The sequence below is a fragment of the Lates calcarifer genome, linkage group LG2, assembly GCF_001640805.2.
Source record: "Lates calcarifer isolate ASB-BC8 linkage group LG2, TLL_Latcal_v3, whole genome shotgun sequence".
Taxonomy (NCBI): Eukaryota; Metazoa; Chordata; class Actinopteri; family Centropomidae; genus Lates; species Lates calcarifer.
In genome coordinates, this window is record NC_066834.1 from 15,525,332 (window position 1) to 15,551,429 (window position 26,098).

At 39.9% G+C, this 26,098-nt stretch overlaps 1 protein-coding gene across 1 annotated transcript in view; it reads left to right on the plus strand.

Annotated features, from left to right (window-relative positions):
* Window positions 1-25,763, plus strand: part of chsy1 (chondroitin sulfate synthase 1) — a 45,862-nt gene extending 20,099 nt beyond the window's left edge. The window contains 2 exon segments of the mRNA XM_018692900.2: window positions 22,607-23,797; window positions 23,799-25,763. Of these exon segments, the coding sequence (XP_018548416.1) occupies window positions 22,607-23,797; window positions 23,799-24,200 (1,593 nt within the window). The 3' untranslated portion in view covers window positions 24,201-25,763.
* Window positions 25,764-26,098: the final 335 nt, after the last annotated feature.

Consider the following 26,098-nt stretch of genomic DNA (forward strand, 5'->3'; position numbering starts at 1 on the left):
CAGGTCCTCACCATGTGTTTCCTCTGCATATATTGAGGAGCTGGCACTGATACCATTTCATGTCCAGATCACCACGGCCTTTTACCTACATTCCATATGTTGTTGTATGCAGAGGATTTAACATGATATATATCAGCTTGTGGATTGTAACATCATTTAACTTTACCATTTGTTTGTAGCTGAAAGCAGCTGTAAGTCTTGTAATCCAGTCAATAAGTAAAACTGCTCAGAATTCATTGTCAGTGAGTGAAATCTGAAACAATTCGTCTTCAAGAATAAAAGGTTTTCAACAAGTCATTCTTAGTCCTGTCTGCTTTAGAGAATAAGAGCCTATATCTAGACTGAATACTTTAATTGATCTTTTTTTTTTTTTTTTTTTTTTTTTTACTAGCACAACCCAAATGAGAGAATGAGGATTTGTGACTAGAATGAAGAATTTTTCTGTTACTCATTATGTTCCCCAGTAGTAAAACTCATATCTGGTCAATATTATTAAATATAGAGTTATGACATGCAGTTTAAAGTGGGTCATGATACCTTTATCTATTAATTGCTTGAACAAGTATCAATGTGGCTTTCAGATTGCACAAAGTAAAGCAACCCTCTTATTTTAACCTCCTGCGACCCTGCATCCTCATATGGGGACATTACATTTTGGGTTTTTTGCATCTTATACTTCATTTTGCTAAACGTAGACCTGTTGTCCTCTTTAGCTGACAGCTTTTTGTTCAATCTAGCTTTAACAAAATCACAATGCAGTCAGTGTAAAAAGATAGATGGAAACCTGATCAGAGTTTATGGTTGAAACTATTGTTTGATATAGCATACAAATGATGACAACAGGACATTACCATAATTGATTTTTCAGCTTTCTAGATGCTTATTCATCATTTCAATGAGAGACAAGAGTTACAAAACGTTGAACACCCATGTCATGGCTGTTTAGTTTTTTTGTGCATTGTGAGCATAAAATCTGCAGGTTCTGGCTGTGCAGTGAGGACTGTGTAGTGTACCAAACTTAAAAGCATTTCACGAGAACTTACTAGAGCCTGAAGCCTCCTCGAATTGGAGATGAATCATTCACTAAGACAAACCAGATGCCACTCTCACTATTACTTGGACTAAAACAATATAAAGGAGAATCTAACCAGCCAACTCGAGGTGAATCTAGGAATCCTGAGCCTCCACCCTGAAAGTGTGTTAAACCTGAATGGATTTACAACCTGCCGATGTGCAGGTCCCATTCAGAAATGAAAAAGATAAAGACTTAGTACTGAGCAGAAACTGATGCTTCTCCCAGTTTTGCTGTGGTCTAAATCAAATACAGGCCTCAGTTTCAAGTTGATGGCAGATTAACAGTATCAAGTCCTAATGTGGCGTATTGGACTAACAGCACAAAAGTAGAAATTGCATCAAAAATAGACCTGAACTGGCACATAGAGACAGAAATGCAGGGAAAAGAGCAAGAGATCCTCCAGTCATGGAGCCAGCACTTGTGTTGACTTGACATGCCATCAGCCACTGACCAAAGGCTATGATAATGGGACTTGTAGGTACAGGTCCAAATGGAAGTTCTACATCAATCTATTTGAGAGTGCCATCTCTGACAGTTTTGTCCAATGTTGGGTTTGTTGCTAAACTAGAGGCACATGGTTTTGTCATGGCGGACAGGTAATGGGTTATTTGAAGTAATGTGTGGACTGTGGCCAGGGTTGGTATTCCTGCTGAATTAGTGATATCAAAAAGTGGCTTATGCTGTCATATATGATAGGTACAAGAGGCAACATTGTCCACAAGGTGATGATTAACTGGTGACAGGTAAAGGCAGGTAATTGCTTGTGATGGTAGGAGGAGGCCTGGGAAATACTTGTGACATAGTTTCATACCGTCAAGTTCTGTGGTGCTCCATAATAACTGTGTGATAAAAAAGGAAATTCTGACCTTGGAATTTGTCCACATTGCATTTGCACATGAAAGTTATGTACTTCACTGTTGTAAACAGAAATTGGTTTTTATTTTGTTTAGGTGTTTTTTTTATGTTCCTCTTGTGTGGGTTTCTCTCTACACTCCAAAAGCATGTAGATTAGATAAACTCTTTGTAATCAATCTGTAGGTGTTACGTGATCAGTATCTGCATTTCTTTTGCGCGTCTTGAGTGTTGTCTTAATGCAATTAATCCTCCAAACAGGGAAGATGGGACGCACTTTCAAACAGTCTGTCCTTGAAGACATTTATGGTGCTGAAAAGTGACAGTAGTTTTGTGAAGAATGGAACGAGCTTGAGTTTAAAAGTATATCTATGATCACACTACAGGCTCAAGCATCATTCCTATTTGTTAAGATGGCATCAGCGTCCCTTGACAGAGTAGCCTATCACAACCCAAGTGGGAAACCCCCGAGAACATCAGCATGACTAGTACGCAGATAATTGATGATGGGGCTGGATTTAATCTTGAATGTACAAGAAAACTGGATTTGCTTACAAACATGTTTAACAGTCTTCCGTAGCAAATGCACAAAATCCTTGACGTCAGCAGCAGAGACTTCAGAGGCTCCTGAATAGTTTGTTTGATTCACCATTACATTAATTAGTCAGTGGTATATCCTCTAAAAGATTAGGCGCCCTTATACTTAATTTTACAGTCAAGTGCTGTCTTAGGCTGTATCAACAATAATTGCATCTATCTTCAAAAATTTTAATGTGATGGAGCAGAACACATGACAGGTCACATGCAGATAGAGAGTAAATTTACTAAACTAGCAAGATGTGCATTTACCGCTGCTGCTGCCTTCGGTGTTTCTGGCTTTTCTCCACATTTGAGTGCAAAAGCTACAGTTTGCATGGCTTTAGCTGACACAGGAGTGCAAACATAGAGTTCTCCAAAATCACAAATCAGTAATGTTGTTGACCTTTCACTGAATGTCATCTGAGTTTTATAGAAACAATACTGATGCTCTCTTCATCACCCGCAACTATATAGGATTATTTCCTTTGTCTATTGATACTTGTAGTCTTTGCTCAGCAGAAGGAAGAATATGTGCATCTCTAAATTGAGCTCCATCTGTGCTGTCAGGCCCTAATGGAAAATTAACATAAATACATTCTATGGTACCATAAATTTGTGTATTTGTTAATTTTGTTTAGTTAGGTTGGTTCTCCTCCTGAAAAAATAAGAAAAGCCCAACTTTAGACATTGATACTACATGTAAAACCACAAAAACTAATTACATAATTAATGATCCAGCAACAAAATATGTGACTTGCACATTAAGCATACTTCATCGGTTTAAAACATGTTAAGTGTACACAACATAATAACTTTTTATGGTGTTTATGAAAACCATAGTCAAAGAGAGATGGCAATCAATATGTTTTCACTGCTGGTTGACGCTACACAATGTTTGTATTAATTTAAGATGAACTTGGCTCAATCTCATATCTTTTCAGCTCCTTGAAATCCCTTTGCTGAGGTATGATGGTCATGTTAGATGGATAGATAGATGCTCTCAGTGTGTCAGGACAGGAAAAAAGTTAAAGCTAAAGTTAGAGATGCAGGGGCTGTGAGTCACACAGGTGTGTATTCATGCATAAGCACTCGAAGGAGAGGGAATTCCTTGCCTCTTATGCTTAGTGCTATGTGTGGCTGTGGGATTAGAAAGCAGCCTTTGTCTGTGAGTTGCAGCAGGTTAGAGCTGGGTGGAGGGCTCAGGTTGCTGCCGGAGGAATGACTGGAGGGTTGAAATGAGGATGCCTCAGAGAGAGGAAGGAATCAGGGCCCAGAGACAGGAGGACGATTGTCCTTAGGCATGCTTCAAAGGTGCCATGTGTAGTATTTTCCACATCAATAAATCATTATTATTAATATATAAATGCATTTATTATTAATTGTTTAATCATTTTGTTTTTGCCCAACAAAAAGTCCAACAGCAGCAAATCCTCACATTTATGACATTATAAACAGAGAATGGTTGGCATCACTAGCTACACTACCATGAAAATGTTGTGACAAGTTACTGACAAGTCATACAACACCAGTTCCATCCAGTTGTTTATTATGTCCAATCCAGTTTAGAATGATTGGAACTACAAAAAGTGAGGTGACAAATCTTTACTATTCAAAGCCATTACCAGCAAATCTGTGGTGTTTTACCTCGTCTTTGCTTCTTTTCTTCTTCTAATCTTCTGTCTAACAGATTACCAGCTAATTGTGTCAGCCCTACAAACACAAGTGGATTTACCACCATGTTTACCACAATTGCAATTACAAATGTTATCAAAATTGTAACTTTTAACTACTATTCTGCCTTTGGAAGGCTAGAACTATGTGAAACTTACTGCTACTAGTGTGAAGTTACACAAATGTGAAGTTGTAATGGACTTAAAATTGTCTTAACAAACCAACAATGTGATAAATCCCTTTGGACTTTATTTTTATGAATCCAGTGGCACAGCCAGTCAGGTGCATTCTGTCTGGTGAACTGAAGGCATTGGTATTTTCATTGCCAGGATCACCTGGCACACCTGTGGCACACAGTCAGACCACAAAAGAATAATTAAAAGTGGGTGTAAACTGTGTTAAGTGTTTTCAATGTGCCCACGTCCATGATTGTGGTTTGAGAGTGCACATCATCACTCTGATAAGATTCAGAACAGATACCTGCTGCACTCAGCTGTCAACCTGTTCACAGTTGTGGGGCTGCATTCTGCAACAGCACTTAAATATAAATCACAAATCAGTGTGATTTATTGACAAACCACAAAGGTTTAACAGTTTATTTATGGAGATAATGAACAGTAAGTACATTTTAGGAGGTCATGTCTACTTAAGGACTGCTCCATGTAAATTTGTAAGTAAATAACCAGCAGCTGCCATATTTGTCACTATTTAGTCCAGAAAGGGGGTCATTTAACTTGGGTGCTGATATGTTTTCAGGAGCAGCATAGCTCAGATTGATTGCATTTTTAGATGATGAAGCTTTGAGTTGCAAGGCTGGCTGCGCTGCTGAGCAGAACACGCAGTTTCAAGGCCGTCGGATAGAAAAAGAAGGCTGATGGAAATGCATTAGGCCTTTTGGAGCATGGGGCTGGTTTTGCGCAGACTAGATTCTGTTCCTGATGTTGTCGTTTTGGTCTGGCTGGGTATGACTAGGTAATTCATCATTCCCCAGTAGTCTGTGCTGACTGAGATGCAGGCGATGCCAGCTGTGGCGGGCAGAGGATACTGGATCTCTACAGTTGGACAGTCTCCATGTTAGTGCCAGTGCATAGTCATTTGTTGTGGTCAGCAGCAGTTCTGTTAGCTTAGAGTTTTTTGCAGTAGTGTGACAGCTCCCATATCATATCCACATGAAACATCTTTGATTACTGACATGTGAATATCAGCTGCTATTCAGTAATGCAGTTGTTTTATCACATACTGCTCACATTACCAGGCTTGGGAACTGTGTACCCTCAGGCCGCCTGCTTTCATATCTACAACAGAGAGGGAGTTAGAAAAGAAAGCAGCCTGCCTAAACAGACAGAAGAATATGTTTTTTTTACCTCTGCACTCGAAAATGACATCTATTATGACATGTTCCCTCACTCCCCAAATTAACCCATCCACCACTTCCTCAGCTCCCTCTTCTCTTTTTTCTCCAACCTGTGCAGACTGTCTAGAGTGATTCATTTTTTCCATCTTCTCACTCCTCTCTCTCTGCTCTGCTTTTCTCAGCGGAAATAGTCGTCTCACCAAATCCACAGGTTATGACGAGGCAAATCCTCAAGCCCAACACTTGAGTTTATTTCAAAATCCAAAAGGCATCCTTTGCTTTTCACTTCTTGCCTTTTATTTTTCTGTTGCTATGTGGCGAGAATACAATTCCGAAATACATTTCAGCAGTTGGATCAGTGGTGATAGCAATAGACACTTTCTTTCACAGAGGCAATTTCATAGTCTGTGAGGTTGTAAACTTAACTCTCCCAAATTTCCCCATCTGTGTTTTATAGTGTTGATTGTGATAGTAGTAGCTGTAGAAACAGAAGTAACAGTGGCAGTACCAGAAGTTTCTTTTAATTATTAAAAAAATAATGAAAATAAAAATTAGGATCAAAATAAACAGGTAACAGATGAACAAATAAATAAAAAGGTTCCTCTCCCCTTTGAACTGAGAAAGAGAGGCATTGATTTCAGGTGGTTGTTCTTCATTTCAGATGGAGTTAACATGAGGATTATGGTGTGTTTTTTGTTCCTCTCTGTCATTTAATCTGTGCTCGGCTATTCAGGTTACTCAATTATTATTATGTAAGTTATTCAGAATATTATTATACGTCCATCTTAACTCTTTTTTAAAAGTATTTGGTGGAAAATTCAATTCAAGATGAGGCCAACTCTTAAATTTTTGCAGGGAAAAAAAAAAGTCTCAAGGCAAATGCTTGTTTTCTGTCTTAGCCAAGTCATACACTTGGAATCTCCATAAACAAGTTTGACTTAACAATATCATTTAAACTGTAACATACAGTTATGCACAAGCACCAGATACACTGTATGAAGTGAACAAAATGCTAATCTACAGCTCTTGTCCACATGTGCACGGAAAGCGACATGAAAGTTAAGTCTGTCCTCAGGCAAGAATTATATTCTCCTAATAATGTGCTCCATACTGAGACTTTTAATTAGACTTGGAGATGAATATGATTGCCAAGGGAGAACTGGATCTCTTTTCTAAGGAGAGTGGCTACAAATCTTTACTCATCTCTGCTATTTTTGAAAGACATTTTCTCAGACTTTCTCAGAGATGTTGCCTTTGCCTCAGACTGTCTTCAGAAAGCCCAGACACAGCTACTAATCCATTTGGAAGGATGTTAGAATGAGCTACTGTGGCTGGGACTCCAAATAAAACCTTGTGCAGCTGGTCCTTTAAAGCGTGGACTAAAACTTCCCTTTCATTACCTGCTAGTGCCCTCATTTCTCCTGCACTGAGACTGGTTCTTTATTGCATTATTGCCTATTGGGAAAGGTTTATCATTTGTTTCTAAAACCACAAGTGCAGAACAGACATTGCATTATACCAACCCCATATCCACATTGAGACTCCTCTCGTGTCTCTCTTCCCTGAGAGCCATTTCACACCAGTGCATTGCCACCATTCATCACTCTAGCTGCTAACGCCAAGCAGAAAGTCATATGATACAGGCTCAGAGTGCCAAATGCAAGCAGACCTATGTTCTATAAACCCTGACAAACCATTTATGTGTGACATTATGCTGGAGCTCTACCATGTCTGCAAAGGCCAAGGCTGGCACACTTCACCCTGTTTAGCTTTTGTGTCTTTTCAAAGTAAATCTAATGACGTCAGCCAGAGAGTGTAGCTCTTAAATGAATAAAGGTTTTTGATATTCAACTTTTTGTTTTGGTACATTCAGTTCATCTTTATCTGCACCCATGAGGGAAAGGGTTTTTTCTGTCTCATCACTTCTCTGGATGTTTTGTTTTGTGTTTCTATAGTCTTATTTCTCAAAAGCGCAATAGCCTTTTCAGAGAGTTTGCACACTTTATTGTGTTTTAGATGTAATTTTAAATGGATAACGTTGCTGTTTTTGTCCATCAATCTAAACTCAATAACATTTCATAAAAACATGTTTTAAGAAATTTCTGCAAATGTATTAAAAATAAAAACTAAAATCTTTATTTTCCTTCGCTGTGTCACTCACTGTTTGCTTTAATTATCCTTGAGATATGTGTAGAACTCGATTCAACTTTGGCGAATTGAATTGATCAGACGTAGTTTAGTATACACTGATAAACAGTTTTAAAACACATTACACTGTAAATATCAGTAACAACTGGTGGAAAATGGAGGGGCCCTAAAAGTTTTGATTTAAGGTCCCAAATTTAAACCACATTCAGGACAAAAACCAAGCCATGAGGATAAAACTAGAACACTTTTTACTGGCAGTTGATATCACGTAAACTGGCTTAATTTTGATCATTTAACTCAGCTCAGTAACAGAATGAGACTTGAGAGGAGGGAGTGTAAAAGATAACTGAGACAGAGGACATGCACATATTGACAGCCCGACCAATAAAAATGTGTAGAGTATGTGTTGTTATTTGTTTACTGTGGCAGCTGAATGTTTCCTCTGAGAACAATCAGAGGTTTCTTCCTCTTGAGCCCTGGCTGATGCCCTGCATATCACCACACGAGCTTCCTCCAACAACAATATTTCATTAGGAAGTGTGAGACCTCATTACAGCTGGTGAACTGACTGTTTATTGTTCTCTGTAGTAGCGGTGACTCTGAACATAATGTGGCCACTTTGAGAGAGGATGTGGATGAAGCTAATTAAGCAGCGGGACCAGTGATCCCCTGACATGGACTGCTTTGACCTGTTGTCTTTATTTCACTTTTATCCAGTTTGTTTACTGATCCAGTGGAGAGAAATGGCAGTTGTCTCCTAGCATCTGATTGTGTCTTGAGTAATTTCCTGTCTCTGTGTTACTGTAATCAACTAGAAATCCATAAGGCTTCTAAACAAAATGAAAGGGGATGCTCCTCCAGCTCCAGGTTCCCACCCAGATGAGGTACGGTGACTTAAACTGACACCTTTGACTTTATGCTGGGCATTTGCCAAGTCATATTCTGTAATTATATCAAGCTAACAAGGCTAACAGACCAATAAGCTAGCACATTTGGATGAATGAGAACGTTCTGTACCATTACACCTGGAGAGTGTTTGTGTTTGTGTGTTTGTGTGAACGGGCTCTTTTCCTAGTTGGCACCATCAAGATAGTACAAATCTCTGTAAATCCAGTTAGCGGCAGCAGCACCATCCACCACCCAACCCCCACAGCCATCCTTCAGCGCTGCCAAGGCAACCTGCTGCCCTTCACCTGGGCTCTGATGTAACAGCGTTCAGGGGAATTATATTCCTTTCCTTTTCCTTTCCTTTTGGACTGACTTTCAGAAACTGAAGATCTGGCATTCGCACTCACCTGTGCAGAGGTGAGAAAGGCATTGCACTCTTTTAATGTAGACTGGAAATATTTGGTTATCCTTGTCCTTAAGAGCTAGTTCTGGGAGGCCATGAACTGGCTCTTACCCTGGGCCTCCTGGACGTCATTCTCTTTGACATTTGAGACTGATTCACTTGATAGAATTGCAGTGGCATCCACCACAGAAGATTTAATTTGAGAAACTGGTCACACTTGAGTCTGATGGCACGTGAACTTATCACAAGAGAGAGCTCAGTGTTCACCCGCTCACAAGCCGAGACTTCTTTACATTTCTGCACAGTGGCCGTCACATGGTTGCTGGGAGGTATCTAAGATACTTGTGTCGGTGGTGACATCTGGACTGTGACCCATAACCATCAGTGTACAGCTGTTGCCCGTTTACCTGGGGGTCAGGCGGCCATGCTGTCAGCGGGATGAAACAAGGGCAGGGTTGTAATTAGTGCCCTACTCCCGCCATCGCCTCCTGGGCAGGCCACAGGGTTTTTGGGGGGAGGGACTGAACAGTATATGTTTCAGCTCCAGTTTGAATATATGTGTAAGCACAGCACTGACAGTGTTTGTAGGAACCTTCATTTACACCAGGAAGTCTTATAAACATTTGGTTAAAAGACTGATTCATACACAAATATAATCTAAAAGATTTTTTGCATAGTGGTAGCACAGCTGTGTCCTTGGATTTTCTGTTAATAAAGTCACATTCACCTACTAGCAAAACAGTTTTTCTTTGTTTACTCCAAACACAGTGGAGATTTGGAACTTACATTTTGGGGCTTGGCTATGCTTTGATTGTGTAATGCACTCACACAGAAAACATGACAAATAACTCTATGTGACACAAATTTTGTTCCTTGAACACACATGTTGTAAAAATACAGAAAATGGCCTTTATTCCCTTCAAACTTTGTTTTTGTGACCTGGATAATGACATTTAGAAATTGACCTATTTTCTATGTAAGAATTGGCAAATTTGCATATTTTCATTTACATAAGGTCTGAATAAAACATATGAATCAAGATTTACATCCTGTCCCATCATGTTTTCGTTATACACTCCTTGGAAGCGGCATTCAAAGTCCTGTATATCTTGGTGGAGGCACTCGCCTTGCTCCTCTGAGTATGTTGAGCCTCACGTATATGGACTTCAGGGACATCCTGCAGCCCATTTTACCATAGTTTTTCACCAGAGCTTCAACCAGTTCCACATAATTTTCAGCCTTATGATTGCTAGAACTAAACTGAAGTGGTGAGTGATGAGCCATATATATGTTATTATAGAAAGTTCTAGGAAGTTATAAAAGGTTTTTGAAAATTCTTGCAAGTTCTACAAATATCTCATCAGCTACACAGCACAGGATCTACCTAGATTGTTCTGAAAAATGGGTAAACTTCATTACCCAGGTCACAAAAGCAAAAGTTTTAAAATGTCTTTAGCAAGTGGTGTTTCATGCACTTCCCCATGTAGGAGATTTGCATTTGGAATGGAAGGATTGTTTAGGGCAGGGACTGAGGTGCAGATTATAGACTCACATAAACATATTCACTTTCTGTCATGTGATGTGAGAGTAGAAACACTTGTCTCCAAGCTTTTCTACACCCACATCTACAGTTCCTTTTCTTCCTCCAGCTTCCTTGGGCGGCGCTCGCTAAATGCTAGCTCTGTGGACCACCAGGACTCCACAAGTATGCTGCTGCCCACCGCACAGCTATAATTACCTTCAACAATAAAAAAAAAAGAATTTAACCAATATTGGGTAGTTTTCCCTTCACTTTTATGGAAGGTTTTAATTTAGCTCTTTACTTTGATGTCAGAAAGCAATTCATGCTGTGGATCCGCCCGTGGTCAGCATCTCTGCAGGCAGACAGACATTAATGATGCAGCTGTCTGCCATGAGTGAGGTGTGAGGAAGGCTTCATCCAGAATCACACCTGATCAACATCAAAATCACAAGGTGCTGTGGTGCGCAGGTCATGCTCTAAGTCCTCAACATCCCACCACTTTACACCGTGCTAAAGTAAAGACAGGCTCTCTGAATGACCCTAGCTATCTATCCTCTCGCTGTCACCACACCGGTTTGTATGTGTCGCGCTTGTCATTTGAAGTGTTTGTACAGGGTTTCAGGGTGGGTCAGAAGAATCCAGTTCATTGCAAAGTTAAAGTTAATGACCTCTCTTTTGGGGTCACACCTTTATGTGTTCTTTGAAAGGATATTTTTGGTATGTTTTGTTAAGCACTAGATGAAAGTATATTTGCCTCTTGAGTTTGTTGATCAGCCTCTGGTATGTCCCCTTATTAGCATTTTGGCTTTGTACAGAAAATGTCAATTTCTGTACAAACACTGGTTCAAGTGCAATAGGAATAAAAACTCCCTTGTCGCTTTTACAATAAACTTGCTAAATTTGCACATATAATTCTCTAAACTCCTCATTCTGTCATTTGATTTATTTGATCAGCAGGGACCCGAGCACCTAAAGGGTACAAAGGCACATTTGGATTTGCTCTGTTTATTATTATTCTTGGTCCAAATGAATCACATTTTTAGGGGAGAGAGTTGCATGAACACTCATGAGACTTTGTATATACATCCGATGTGGTGAGAATTTACATGTTTTATAGGTTTTGCTTATGGGTGTGGCAAAGTGGCTCAATAGCGCCCCATACAAAATTTTAACTAAGTAGCCCCGGTTGTATGTTTCACCTACATGCATACATTTTTGGTAACAGGAAGTTGGTAAGTATTTTGATTTGAATATGATTTTTTTTTTATGTTATTTTGACCATTTTCAGGGGTCATACTTGAACAAACTATTCTTAGACACTTTATCAGATGGACTTCAAATTTGGTCAGTGCAACATTAAAACACTGCTGATGTTAAATTATGATACTTTTGCATTTTTGTTGAAGAACGTTTCCGTGGTGACATGGCAAATTTTGATTCTTTACCATTCAACAGGAAGTTGTTGTTACTCACATTAACATTGTCCAGTCTGCCCCGAACTTAATATGTTTCCCTAACGACATCTACCATAGTGCCATCTGCTGGTAACAGTAAGTAAATGTTAAAGGATAGTTCAAGTTCATTACGACTTGAGTTTTAATTTTGTTGCTTTGTCCATAATATGCAGAGATGCAAGCAGTCAGACAAACTTCCAACTTAACTAACTTAAAAAAGAAAACTAAGATGGATAGTAAAATCATTACCCAAACTGTCTGTTGTAAACAATCAGAGTTTGCAGACCCCTTTCCTATTGTCATAAAGTTGAATTTCCCATTTATCTGATAGTTGGTTTATAAATTAATGTAAAAACATATGTCTTTGAAATGTTAGGTGAGGATGAGAGGAAAGAGGCCCAGACAGACTAAATGCATGCAACCCTAAGTTATGAGCAGATTTGGTGACCCATATTTTCAGTGTAGTATGTTCAAGACCTTTGTCTGTTAGTTATGGTGAATAATTTAGTAAACTTAGGTTCCTCAGTTAGCTGGTGGAAAATTAAAATAAAATTCAGACTGTCTGAACAGAGCATATCTGTTAGAAGTGCAACCTTATCTAGACGGAAGTGAAGCAAGTGTCTAGTTCTGCTTTTGCTTTGTGTGAGGTCATTGTGGTATTGTTGTCCGTTCCTTTGGTTTCACTTTATTGTACAGATGAAAAGTGACGATTGTGAAAATGAAAAATGAGATAAGTTTAAACCATGGCTTCTTTGTCATCTCTGCACCTCTGAATGGCGGATTGTTGGTGTCAGAAGGATTCGCCAGACATCAGAAATGTGTAGAGGGAGGGGGTTCCCAAAACTATTACTACCATCTGATGAGAACCTCTAGAAGCACATTAGTCATTAGTCTGTTGACCCGTGAGATAAAGTACAGTTCATGTGGGATTTACCATTTAGTTATTAGGCTCTTTTGATTTTTCCTTTTTTTGTCCCAGTGTTCATAGTTCAGGAGGTTTACCAGGAGCTGAATTATCCTCAGAGGTCTCCTCCTCTCTACGCATTAAGACGGATAAAACACTGAATAAAGTAGTTTCACATGTTTTTCCGGCACTCTTCAGCAGACACAGTAAGGGACTGTAGGCTGTTAGCTGAGCTGCTGCTAACATTAGCTCAGCTTGTTTGTAGGTTAGGATTCCTTTAATATCAGTCATTCAGGAGGTTTTTACTGGGAGCCGAATTATCTATTAACAAACATACCAAGTAAATAAAATCTGTAAAAAACACTGAATAAAACTGTTTCACATTAAAAATCTTTCTCTATGATGCTCTTGGGTGGACACAGGACATTGAGAGGGGCTGTTTGCTCATCTTGTTTCTGATTAGTTAAGATTCAGACATCTGATGACAAAAATCCTTCATCTAGTTTAAGATTATAGTTATAGTGTAGTTATAAAAAATGTATATATAAAACAGTGAGAAAGTAGCCGGCTGAACATATTTTAACATTCAGGTAACATTCAAAGGTCTCAGGAGAGGCTTTGTTGGGTCCACACCTCTTCTGTCTCTCCTCTTCTAAGTCCTTGAAACGTGGGTAGAGTGCTGAAGCCATCTTGAGTCATCCGTTATTGATCAATTTGATTAATTTAATTTATTAAATGTACATTTGCCATTCACTGGGCCAAGCAACATTTTCGCATCTGTTTCCATTATTTTTACAAAGCTACTGTGGACAGTTGTGTTGACACATGAAATCAAGAAGGATCATAGAAGGCAATTAACCAATTTTTTTATGATGCATTATTTTTCTATGAGCTACTGATTGAAGTTAAATTATTTTAACCCTAATTTATAACTTTTCATGTGAGTGATGATGTGATGTGACCAGAGAATTATGTTCATTTAATTAGCTGATTACTTTTATTACATTGTTATTTGGTTATTTGGTACTCAGTGGAAGTGTTCTGTTATTTATAATTATGTCTAGTGTACAGTGACAGTATGTGTGTCACACCCTTTCACAACATTGGTGCAACGGTTTCAACACATTTGTATAGCTGCTTTGAAACCAATCATAAATTAAGGCCATTAAGGCCGTGATTGTGTGTTTATTTGTGTTTGCTTTTCATACACCACTCAGTTATCACATACAGCAGAACAAGTGTTTTTGTGTGTCTGACCAGTTGAAGGCCTCTTTTCTACAGCCTGTTCAAGGCGGGAATATTGCATCATTATTCTGCATTAATGTTCTGTATAAAAGGTACGAACATGGAGTGGGGGACTATTGTTGTTCTGGCAAAAAATGGCAGTATAGCAGGATCCCTTGTGAGATAAGGTACAGTTCATGTGGGATTTACCATTTAGTTATTAGGCTCTTTTGATTTTTCCTTTTTTTGTCCCAGTGTTCTAGGGATGGGACTTTGAAGAACTTTCCTTTATCAATCATTATTTTTTATACTGAAAATGCCTATGGCAGAAAAAGGCTATTAAGTTAAGTGTGTTTTTCCTCAATGAAATCTTTATTCCAAGAAGAAATTATATTCCAACAATAATCCTCTTAAACAAAGTCTTTAAAGTTGAACTAACAGAAAGTAAAACAACAAAGATCTGCAACCTCATTAAGGCAGCGGAGGCCAAGTCTCAGAGTCAAACCCAACAAATTAACAAACCCAATCCATGGCGCTCATCAGAAACAGAACTGAGAGGCTTTTAGACACAATACAAAAAAGTTATCACTGGCATTGTGGTGTTTACAATGAGCTTTGTTATTTCTCAGCTGGAAATGGTGCTGTTCTCTTCATGTTTACCTATTTCTAAAACAGCTCAAAGGCAGTTTGGGTTTTTTGTGTAATTTTTATTGTGCCTCCTGCTGGTTGCTGCCACATAGTGAAAAATCATTATATTGCTTCAAGACACACTACACCACATCAGTGATATGAATGTAGCAATTCAATTTCACATGATCAACAAAATTTGATCATTGAGTAATTATGCCCACCCCTAGTCAGGACCCAAGGTTCCTAACAGAAAAAGTATTATAATGATATGATCGATATTATCCACTTCGCCTGTCAGTGGTTTAATGTTGTGGCTGATCAGTGTGTAGTTACTCTCGTTTACATGTTTTCCTGTCTGCTGCAAACACACCATGGTGTTGCTGTACATCGCCATGTTTCTCCTTTTATTTCAGTTAAGTCCATCAAATTAGATCACATAGTTTAGCTGAAAAGCTTTAATGAAACACTTTCTTCTTGGCTATGATGTTTGAAGCTTCATTAGTTACATGATATCCTTCATTCGACACAAGCTCTGACGTGTTAAAACAGTGTGTGTCACAAGAGCAAAACAAGCTTTGGAGTTTCTGAATTATCTGTCCATCTTTAATGTTTGGGCAGTGCTGAGTCATGAGGATCAGGGCAGGATTGGAAAACTCAAGAGTCAGGATGATATATGTGCACAGTATCTGTTATCTCAGAGTGATTTCTTCAACTGGTATCTGTTTAAGGTCCAGTTGTAATTTGTGACTCATTATGAACTTGTAAAAAAGAGAGAAAAGGCCCTTTCATAAACTAAGAACCTCTCTCAATAGTAATGATTTAAAAACATTTTATTTCCTGCAATTTTCCCTGTTCTGAGATCAATTCTGACAGAAAGAAGACTGAAAAATATATATTTACTCAAATCTTTAGACTTCATTTCAGTTTTGATATTGTTTCAGACTTTATCATCAGAATGCTATTTGTTTTTTTGTTTTTTTTTAAGAAGTGTGAGAAATCTGAGATCCATTTTGTTACTGAGTTATGTAACAGTGCATATCTCCCATCCCTCCCTGGGAGCCTGCGCTGAAGAAGACATCTGGACAGAGGAACTGGGCCGGTCGGGAGGAGGGAGAACAAAGGGCCTTTTCTGCTGCCTGTCACCCAGTCCTGTCCAATTCACAGTGGACACACAAACCAAATAACCTGCTCATATTTCTCCTTTATTTACCTGGAGTCATACACACTCATATCCAGTGGCAGCACAAAGTAATAAAGGTACTTATCGAGGTGATCTTATTGTGATGTGCAACTACACAGTAACTGGAAATAGTGGAGGGATGTCGCCGGAGGAAAGGGTGGGGGGGTGGGGTAGTTTTACTCAGTTTCCTGGTCTAGACTTCTCCAGCTGGTCTGTAAACTCTGCCAAAGTGTTGAATCATCAAGACTAGCAATGACCCAGATGACATGACTGCGGAGTAAAGGAAATCAGTAGTAAATTTAGACAGTCAAAAGGTTTTATTCACTCACATAAAATGCTGTTTTATCAGGCTGCTGGTCTACAGGGAATCAAAAGCAACACAGAGGATACACAGGATTCAGACAGCGTAGTGCAACAGGATTGCATAATGTTAGATAAAGTGATTTTGATTGGCAGAGTGCTGGATACCTGCGGGTGGTGACCTGACAAGAACATGTCAGTGCTTGAATCTTATCCTTGTAGGCATTTCTCACATTCACACTGCTGCCTAGTTCTGGAGAAGATAAGTATCTGTCATTATGTTTATTTATTTTAATTTCATATCAGTCTACAGTTCAACAGAAGAATCTGTGAAATAATCGTGGAACAGGAGCATCTGTTTTGGCAGGTTGTGCCCCTGTAGCTCTGGTGATTTTTTAAACAATGGTGTTTTGAATTTATGTTGCTGGGTGAATAAATAGGTGAAAATGATTGGGTTAGCTACAGGTCCTTGAGGACATAGAAATATTTTTGTAAGTAAAAAAATTACAAAGACGTATTCTAAAGTTTTGCCCAGATGAATTTTTTTCTGAGGCACTTTGGGACACAACCTTCAGTATCTCTTCATTTCCTTTGTTGACACCAAATCATTTCTGCAGAATCTCTCTCCTTGCTGTTGGCTTTACACAGTATTTTTCACTCTTGTTTAAACTAATCTGACCCTCCTAGTTTTTCTGTGATTTGTCATTTAAATTATTGGACAACTAAGGCATTTCTGTATAATTCTCATGTAAGCCTAGACCCACATGATCTATTGTTTGTGTCTCAGCGTGTTACTGGAAATAAACAAAAGTTAAACATAAAATAAGAGCTGGAACAATTATAAAGTAAATGAAATCTGTAATTGGTTTGTGCCAAGGCCACAGAGTTGACCAACAGTTTTTAGAGAAGGCAGGAATACACTAAGCTATGACTTTTCATTCTTAGTCATTTATTTCATATCACAGTGCCATGGAAATGTCATTCATTTCACCAGTTCACCACCCTTCAACTATCTACCCTCTCCATTACGAGGAAATCACAACAGCATGTCAGAACACATTTTCAAAAAGTTGATCCCTTCTCAGCTTCCTCAAGTTCAGCCTACTGGGCACCTTTTCAGTCTTCATTTGCTCTGCATGTAAAAACGCAGCTCTACTCATTCATTAGAATAGGGAGAAAGTGCTGAAATGCAATGTGCCATTATTTGGCAAGGCAAAGTGTTGGTTAATCAAGCGTGCATGCCAACCTGTTCCTTCAACTGGACCTCCAGGATCATATTAATGTGAGACGACACATCCTCACTAATGCAGCATTGGTTTGTTTTAGCGCCATCAAGTCAAGTCAGATTTTATTTATATATCCAGTATCACAATCACAAATTTGCCCTAAAGAGACTCTGTCAATCTGTGTGGAGCATACAGCACCCTCTGTCCTGAGACTCTGAATCAGATAAGGACAAACTCGGGGCAGAACTAAGCAGCACACAGCTTACACACTCAGTTAGAGTGATGCAGTGATTTTTAAAGAGTTGGACAACATGGATTTTACTAAATATTGACTTTAACTGATGCTTTGAGTGATCCAACCCTGGTAGAATGGTAACAGGTAGAAGCCTGAAGCTAAATGAAAGTTAAGGCGTAAAGATGATTTTTAAGTTTGGTTTTAAGGCCTCAACAGAGTCTGCCTGTCTAATGTATACAGAGTGGTGCAGGGATGATGTATTTTTGTAGGCCAACCCAGAAACTAGCATCATACTGATCCCCTCAACAAAAAGGCAGTGGGATTTTTTCATTGGTTTTTGGATTGTTGTTGAAAGTTTGTGAAATGATGAATGAAATATTTTCTTCAACAAGATAGTCACAAATGAACACTACTGTTATAATTTTTGAAATACAATCACCAGCTTATAATTTCATTTTGCTCTGACCTCTTCTACAAAAGCCTTTCTTCTTAGACAGTTAGTGATAGTTAGATAGAAAGAGTGTGAAAGAGTGTGAGTATAAACACAACAAGGCTGTAAAGGTGGACTTGTGAGTAGATCAGTTTTTGGTGTGGGGTTTTATGACGTCAACAACCTCTGTAGTCTTTTAGTCACTTGTTAGCAACAGCCTTTTTAAGACATGTTTTACATGGTTAAAAAAAAGGTTTTAAAAAATCATGTGGGGTATTTTCAGACATATTTTATACTGTAGAATAAAACATGAAAATGTCTTGTGCTTGTGTTAAAACTGTTGATTTAAGTCTGAATTACCTCTGATTTGATGAAACATGGTCAGCCCAGTGCAGATCTCAGCTTGACAGTCTAAATCAACAGCTCTCTGTGGTGAGTAAAGTCTCACGCACCAGTAGTCCACAGGTTAGATGGCTAATATTGATGAAGTCATTCTGTTGATCATGCAGATCAAACCAGACCTATTGTGGAGCTGTCTTAGGTGCAAGAAGCTGTTCCCTGAGTTGAGAAATTAGTTTGGACAGACCGCTCTTGTTTACAGAAGAACCAATTACTGCAGTATAATGCTGTCTCCAATTAGATTTGCATGGCCCACTCAGAGGCAGGCACTACCTATTGTCCTGCAGATTAAACCCAGCCGGAGTGGCAACCATGCTGCTCTGACTGAGCCTCAGGCTTCACTTCCACTGCCTGCACATACTCCAGCCTTCCAGCATGACATACACAAGCTGTATGCATTTCCTCTGCTGTGACTGGAGCATCATTTAACACTATGACTCTGCTTTAAAGGATTTTCTTTTTCTGTTTTCATTTTCTGTTTTATCTTGCTACCACTCCTGACGTACTGATGTGCACAGCTGCAGAAGCCCAGATATTAGCGGGTTGCTGCTGCCAGCTGCTACTCCTACGCGTCAATCTAACCTGACATGGTTGCTAACTCTATTCCAGCCACATGATTGGTTTGGCGTGGCATTACTGTCATTATCATTGGCTTTTTGTGTTTGTGAAAACATGGATGGAATTAGTTCTATTGACATTTTATTGACCATGTCTTATGTTTCTATCAAGGAAAAGCTATTTTGCAATAATTATCTTTATCGTTTTACCCAGCTCTAGTCCAGGACTTTACGATTGTGACTCATTGTAGTGCTATCTATATTCCCTGAACAAGTAGCACAGCTCACAGGACACATTCAACCTCCTATTTTTTAAACGCAACATTGGTTGAAGCTCTTGGAAGCAACAATCACGGGTGCCTACTCCTGGCAAAAAAAAACACACTCGGCAGCAGAGAAAACTTGCAAATAGCCGCATTTAAAGAGCTAGCTGAACACTGCTCAGACAAAGAAACATACTTGATTCAGTAAGTTTTTAACCATATATTTTTAAGATGTACTCCAGCAATTTAGTGTTGCGCTTCCATAAAGTTAAGAGACAGATTAAGAAGAAGAATGCTCTTCTCCTGGGCAGAAGAATATTTTGCCCAGTAAATGTCTTTCAAAATCCAAATATTGCAAGGTTTCTGTCAAAAATTTGGATCCTAAAAGCAAAAGCAGATTTAAACCTGACGGGGGGTACTTATAGAACCAATCCCGGTGACAGATTTTTTTTCCTGTGTCTTATTATGTTTAAAACAGTAAACCCAGTTCATCTCTGGTGTTTGGTTTCTCAGGTTTCCTCCAGCAGGATGTCTCTAGCGAGTCTTGAGGGTTGCCAGGCCGAAGAGCGATTCTCTGGAGAGAATCAATTTCAAGGCATTTGGTTGTGATGTGTAACAGTGAGTTTGTGCAGGGTCCAAACACCCCGCACGATAATGTAATCATTTCACAAATGTAATCGCTAGCACAGACCCTTCTCATGGGTTCTCATGAGCTGTGGTCATTGGTTTGGCCTCTCCTTTCACTTCAGATAACTTTCTCCTCTGTCAATGACTGTGTTGTTGGTTTGATAATACTATTTCTCTGGCTTTGCCTTGGTTATTGTTTTTGTATTGAGTCAGTTGAAAGAATGGGGTATGTAATGGGGTAATACAGACATAATTGTGGACCAAGACCCAGACATATCTCCATAGCAGCTGTGTTTTAATTGAAGCGTACAAGGCTTCAGCTCCTGGCAATAACTTGTGACTTACCCTTGTCTTTCCTTTTGTTAGAGAACCATCGTAGCTGATTAGCAGGCAGTGATGTTGTGAGGTTAACAACTGTGAAGAAATCGTACTAATGAGTAGTGAGTTGCAGTGACCAGGTCATATAATTAGGACGTGTGCTAATGATGGTGAAGCCACAGGAGAGAGACATAAACATCCTGACCAGTTGGCTGTCAGCTGATGACCACTGGTGTTAACCTGCTGGAGACAGTCTGAGCCGGCACAGAGCTCTCCCCCAGCATCACTATCAACTGAACTACCTGGAAAAATACTGTGGGAATGGAAGGGAATCTCAGCTTGTTCAGCATCAACCTTTGTTCTGAATAAAACAATTACAGGCATGTAGCAGTAACTGTAAGCTTATTGTTTTTTGTTTGTTTGTTTTTTACCAGGTATGTAGGAATATCCCCTATACCTTACATTAATCTTATGATAATTTAACATGTCTGAAGAAGCACCCTGCACATTTTTGCAGAGGTCAGTGATGCTGGCAATCTTACAAAGTCAGACAAAGTTTTCCAAACATTTCCATATTATTTTTAGCTCAAGTCTGTATCAGAATGGTAATCAATTAAGGCGTCAATAGCAAAATAAGTTTATAAAAGAGTACAGAAACAATCCTTTCTCCTTCTTCCTGCTCTTCTTGTGCATCAAATGACAAATAGTGCTTTGTAAGTGTGCTGTCATGTCTGAATGAAGTCATATTCCTTATCTGAAAAGACCTCTATGAAAAAACTGTTGCATAAAACTGTTTGAATACTACATCTGAATTTTTGTAAGTTGTTGCACATACAGTGGCCTGGTTTCAGATGTAAAGGCTGACCCTTCACCTCTGAAGGCACAGCTTGGCTCAAGACTCCATTAATGACAAGGGTACAGTATGTTTTGATTGGCAGGCTGCCCTCTTTTAGGAGAAGAACACAGGTTAAAGCCATGGAAAAGCAAAGAGTTACTCTGGCAAGTTCCTGTGATCGTATTCAGCTTCAGGTATCATTTTCCATAGCTCTCAGGCACGTCCTGTCTTATTCCCCGTACGGCCTTTACCATGGGGATCAGCCTTGCGGCTGCATTCCAGAGCCTTCCTCTCAAATTAGACTTTCTGGGGGCAGCCGTTCTGATGCTCCCTTCATTGGGAGGCAACGACACAAACCCTGCCTTCTTGACCACGGTTGAGATCCTGCCAGCGACTCCAAAACAGCTGTCCCAGTGTTCACACTTATAGGCTCCTGCAATTTGAGGAACAGTAGGTTTGTGAAGCTCCAGCAGGTCTGCAGTAAACACTCACTCGCCTATTTGTTGTCAGCAGTAGACTGTGCAGTGGGTGTACAACATACCCCTTAAGGTTCTTAATTTGGAGTTTGAAAATAGCAAAGTACAGGAGAATACTGGCGAGGCTTAAGTGTGTTTACATGCACATAAGCTTTTTTGTCCAGACATGCACTGATTTGGAAATTCAGGGCAGATAACAATAACTGACAACTGATCTGACAAATGTAAAAATGTGACAAGGAAAATAAATGACCCGTTAATAATACAATAGTCTATTTTTCTAATACAACACCACTTAGAGATTGTTAAACACCCCAAGAATAAATAATAAATTAATTTTGTTTAAGTTAATTAAGTTTGTTTGTAGTAACCTTAGTTTGTTTCAGTCAAGTTACTGCCAGATGTTATTTCCTTATTGACAAGCCTGTATAGGTTAAAAAAACATTGGATTGAATGGTATACACACTGTTGGACTGGTTAATGGTTACATAAAGCTATTCACTCCATTCTTAAAGAGAGGATACAAGCCTTTCACATTAAACTAGGTAATAGCCTTGTGTTATCACTCATTCTCTTCTCTCTCCTCTGTCCCTCTGTTGCTTGATAGTGGAACTTATCAACCAATAATATCAGCCACTGGTACAGCGTGCACACCCATTTTCGATACTGTCTTTGGATCAAGATTGGCAGCAAAACAACATTGCATTTACAAGCTAATGTTCCATTAAAGAAGTCCATTTTATGTCATGTGTTGAAAGAAATCTCTAAGTATGCTCAAAACTGTTTGAGTGGGCTACCAAAATCCTGTAGAGACACTTTATTGAACTTTTATGGAGATAAGGCACCAAGGCACTGACCATGTTTTTGCAACATTATGGTTCTGAGTGTAGCTCAGAGCAAAACTTGCTGGTCATCTCTGTACCTTCATTTGTCATGTCACAGTTCACTGTGGACTTGAGGGCATTTCAATTTGAATTAACGTGTAATAATGGACATGAAATCCAAATGGACATGACCTCAGTGGCACTAATGCCAATCCATCTCCTGTCTCCACAGATGCAGCAGCTCTTCTATGAGAACTATGAACCAAATAAGAAGGGCTACATACGAGATCTCCACAACAGCAAGATCCATCGAGCCATCACCCTCCACCCCAACAAGAACCCTCCCTATCAGTATCGCCTGCACAGCTATATGCTTAGCCGCAAGATCGCAGACCTGCGCCACAGAACCATCGAACTCCACCGGGAGATTGTCCAGATGGGACGTTATGGAGCGGGCGAGCCCAGCCGAGACGACCTTCAACTCGGCATGCCGCCCTCATTTATGCGCTTCCACCCACGACAGAGAGAGGAGGTTCTAGAGTGGGAGTTCCTGACGGGAAAGTACCTGTTCTCGTCATCTGATGGTCAGCCACCACGCCGTGGGATGGACTCCTCCCAGAGGCAAGCCCTGGATGATATCATCATGCAAGTGATGGAAATGATCAATGCCAACGCCAAGACGCGGGGTCGGGTCATTGATTTCAAAGAAATCCAGTATGGCTACCGGAGGGTCAATCCTTTATATGGGGCAGAGTATGTGCTGGATCTGCTACTGCTGTACAAGAAGCACAAAGGTAAGACTATGACAGTTCCTGTGAGGAGGCACGCCTACCTGCAGCAGACCTTCAGCCAGATCCAGTTCAGAGAGGAGGAAGAGATGGATGCCAGAGCTCTAGCCAGTCATATTAACAAGGAGTCAGACTCCCTCTCATTTCTTTCCAACTCCCTCAAGATGTTGGTACCCTTTAAGTTGGCCACTTCTGGCCAGGACCAGAGAGAACCAAAAGAGAAGAAAGTCAACATCTTAGTACCTCTGTCAGGGCGATATGACATCTTTGTGCGCTTCATGGCCAACTTTGAACGAGTTTGTCTGATTCCCAACCAGAATGTCAAGCTTCTGATCCTGCTCTTCAGCACAGACAACAACACAGAGCGGGTCAAGCAGGTGGAGCTCATGAGGGAGTATCACATGAAGTATCCCCGGGCCGAGATGGAGATAAAGCCCGTTGCCGGCTCCTTCTCCAGGGCTCTGGCTTTAGAAGTGGGTTCCTTGCATTTCTCTAACGATTCACTGCTCTTCTACTGTGATGTGGATCTGCTCTTCACCAGCGACTTCCTCAAGCGATGTCGGACCAACACCGCCCTCGGGGAGCAGACCTACTTCCCTATCATCTTCAGCCAGTATGACCCTAAGGTGGTGTATCGCTGGGAAGGTCCCTAGCAACAACCACTACGTCTTCACCTCCAAGACAGGCTTGTGGAGGAACTACGGCTTTGGGATTGTTTGCGTCTACAAGGGAGACTTGGTCCAAGCTGGAGGCTTTGACACCTCCATACAGGGATGGGGACTGGAGGACGTGGACCTTTTTAATAAATTTGTCCAGTCAGGGATTAAGTTGTTCAGAAGTACAGACACGGGGATAGTACACGTCCACCACCCGGTCATATGCGATCCAAACCTGGAGGCAAAGCAATATAAGATGTGCCTGGGCTCCAAAGCCTCATCGCACGGCTCCACCCAGCAGCTGGCCGAGCTCTGGCTGGAGAAGAACGATCTCAGCTTCAGGAGACTGGCCAGCAATAACGGCTCAGTTAGGACAGTGTGAACAAAAAAAACAAAAAAAAAAACAGGCTGCAGTCTGTCAGTAACTGAACCTGGACCTTCTCTGTGCTCATTTCTTCCTCTTAGTGGTGTTTTCACTACCTAATTTATTTTTTAATGAAATGAAAGACTTCACATGGATATCTTTTGAAAACATCTTTTTTTTTCCTTTTCTTTTCTTTTTTTTTTTAAACAAAGAAAAACGCCACAATGAACAATTCCTAGAGACAGACTGGGCCCTTGTATGGAAGTACATCTTTTTAAGTCATGATGGAAGGAATATGAACCAATATTCTTGTGTGAGCCTGATTACAAAGGGACCAGAGGGCTCCTCCAGCCTCCCACTGCCCTGGCTCTCAGGGCAGTGGAAGAAGGGGAAGTATACTGTCATGGCCCTTAAATATTCCATTTATCTTGTATGCAGAAAACAGATGAACACGTGTCCATGTACTCTCAGACCAGCAGTGCTTGAAACATAATTCTTTGATTGTGAATGTTTACAAAAGATTGATTCGAAATATTTCATCAATGAAAACTCAAATTCTAGATATCTGAGTGGTTACTAAGGGCCATTTGATTTTGTTGATTTACATTCTTCTTTTTTTTTTTTACTTTTTTTTTGGGTAATACAACATAACACTGTTACTGTTGCTCCAGGATTTTATTGTATTTTTTTCTTTATTATTAATTTCTGTGAACCCAACTGCTGGATTTGATATCTGCAATTCATCTTTTGCTGTCTAATTTATTGAATTTGCAGGCTCCATTTTCTACTCCCTGACTGTTTAAATATGTATATTGGAAAGATTGTATAACCATGTCAGTTGTGGGATAGTTTTTTTTTTTTTTTTTTCATGTTCCTTTTCTTAAACTCGTTATCACCAAAGAGTTTTGCACAGTCTGCTTTAGGTATCATGTTGCCTGTATGTGTGTATGTGTGTGTGTGTGTGTGTGTGTGTGTAGGTGGTTGGGTGGTGTTTTGCAGGCACAAACATGAAACTGGCTGTATAATGGTGAGTAAACACAAATGCTCTATCTATCCCAGGCCTTTCTGATGGTTCTTGGTGGGTTGAAATGGGAGCAGGGCTCTGGTCGGCCGGCTCAAGTCACACTTCGCTGTCTCTCTCTTTCTCTATAAGTAAATTGCTTTCTTTTATGTTGAAATAAAAAAAGTGTTGTGGCTGGTCCCAGTCTACAAAGGTGTGGCTTCAGTGCTGATTTCCATTGAGCTGTGATATGAAAAAACCCACATTGTCTGATCCTGTGTTACAGGTTTGAGGGTGGAACATTTCCTCATAAAAGGCCTGAATCACTGTCCTGTTCCTGCCTGTGTGTTTATTGGCAGGTACTGTACCTTGTAGCACTCCATCGGGTTAATGCTTCTCTTTCAGCATTACAAGAAGAATGGCTGATTTTTAAGACTGATGTTAACAGGATGAGTGACTGTGCTGTCATCATAGTTTTTTAAATTTTCTTTTACTTTTATAATTTTTGTTCTTTCAACTCTGTCCGACTGGGCAATGTTTTCTATTTAAAAAGAAATAAAGTGGGGGGAAAAGTATGAAAATCTGCTGCTTTTGTGGTATTTTTCTTAGTTCTCAGCTGCCAGGATGATGGTCACCACAGAAACAACAGGTAAATGCAGGAAACATCTTAGGGCCTCCATCACTTTAGTTTTTACTTGTGTCTGAGGGTTGGGTAAAGGGGCCAGTATTCTGTCAGAGCTGCTTGTCGAGTGGCCTGACACCTTTGGGAAACCACTGCCCCAAACCTTTGCTAGGTTGAATTAGGGGGTGTCCACACTTTTATTTTCTAACATGGTCGGACCAACACGTCATACATACTACTGCTGGTATAACCCAGCCCAAATTTGACACAGACTCCCATAAACACCAATTTATA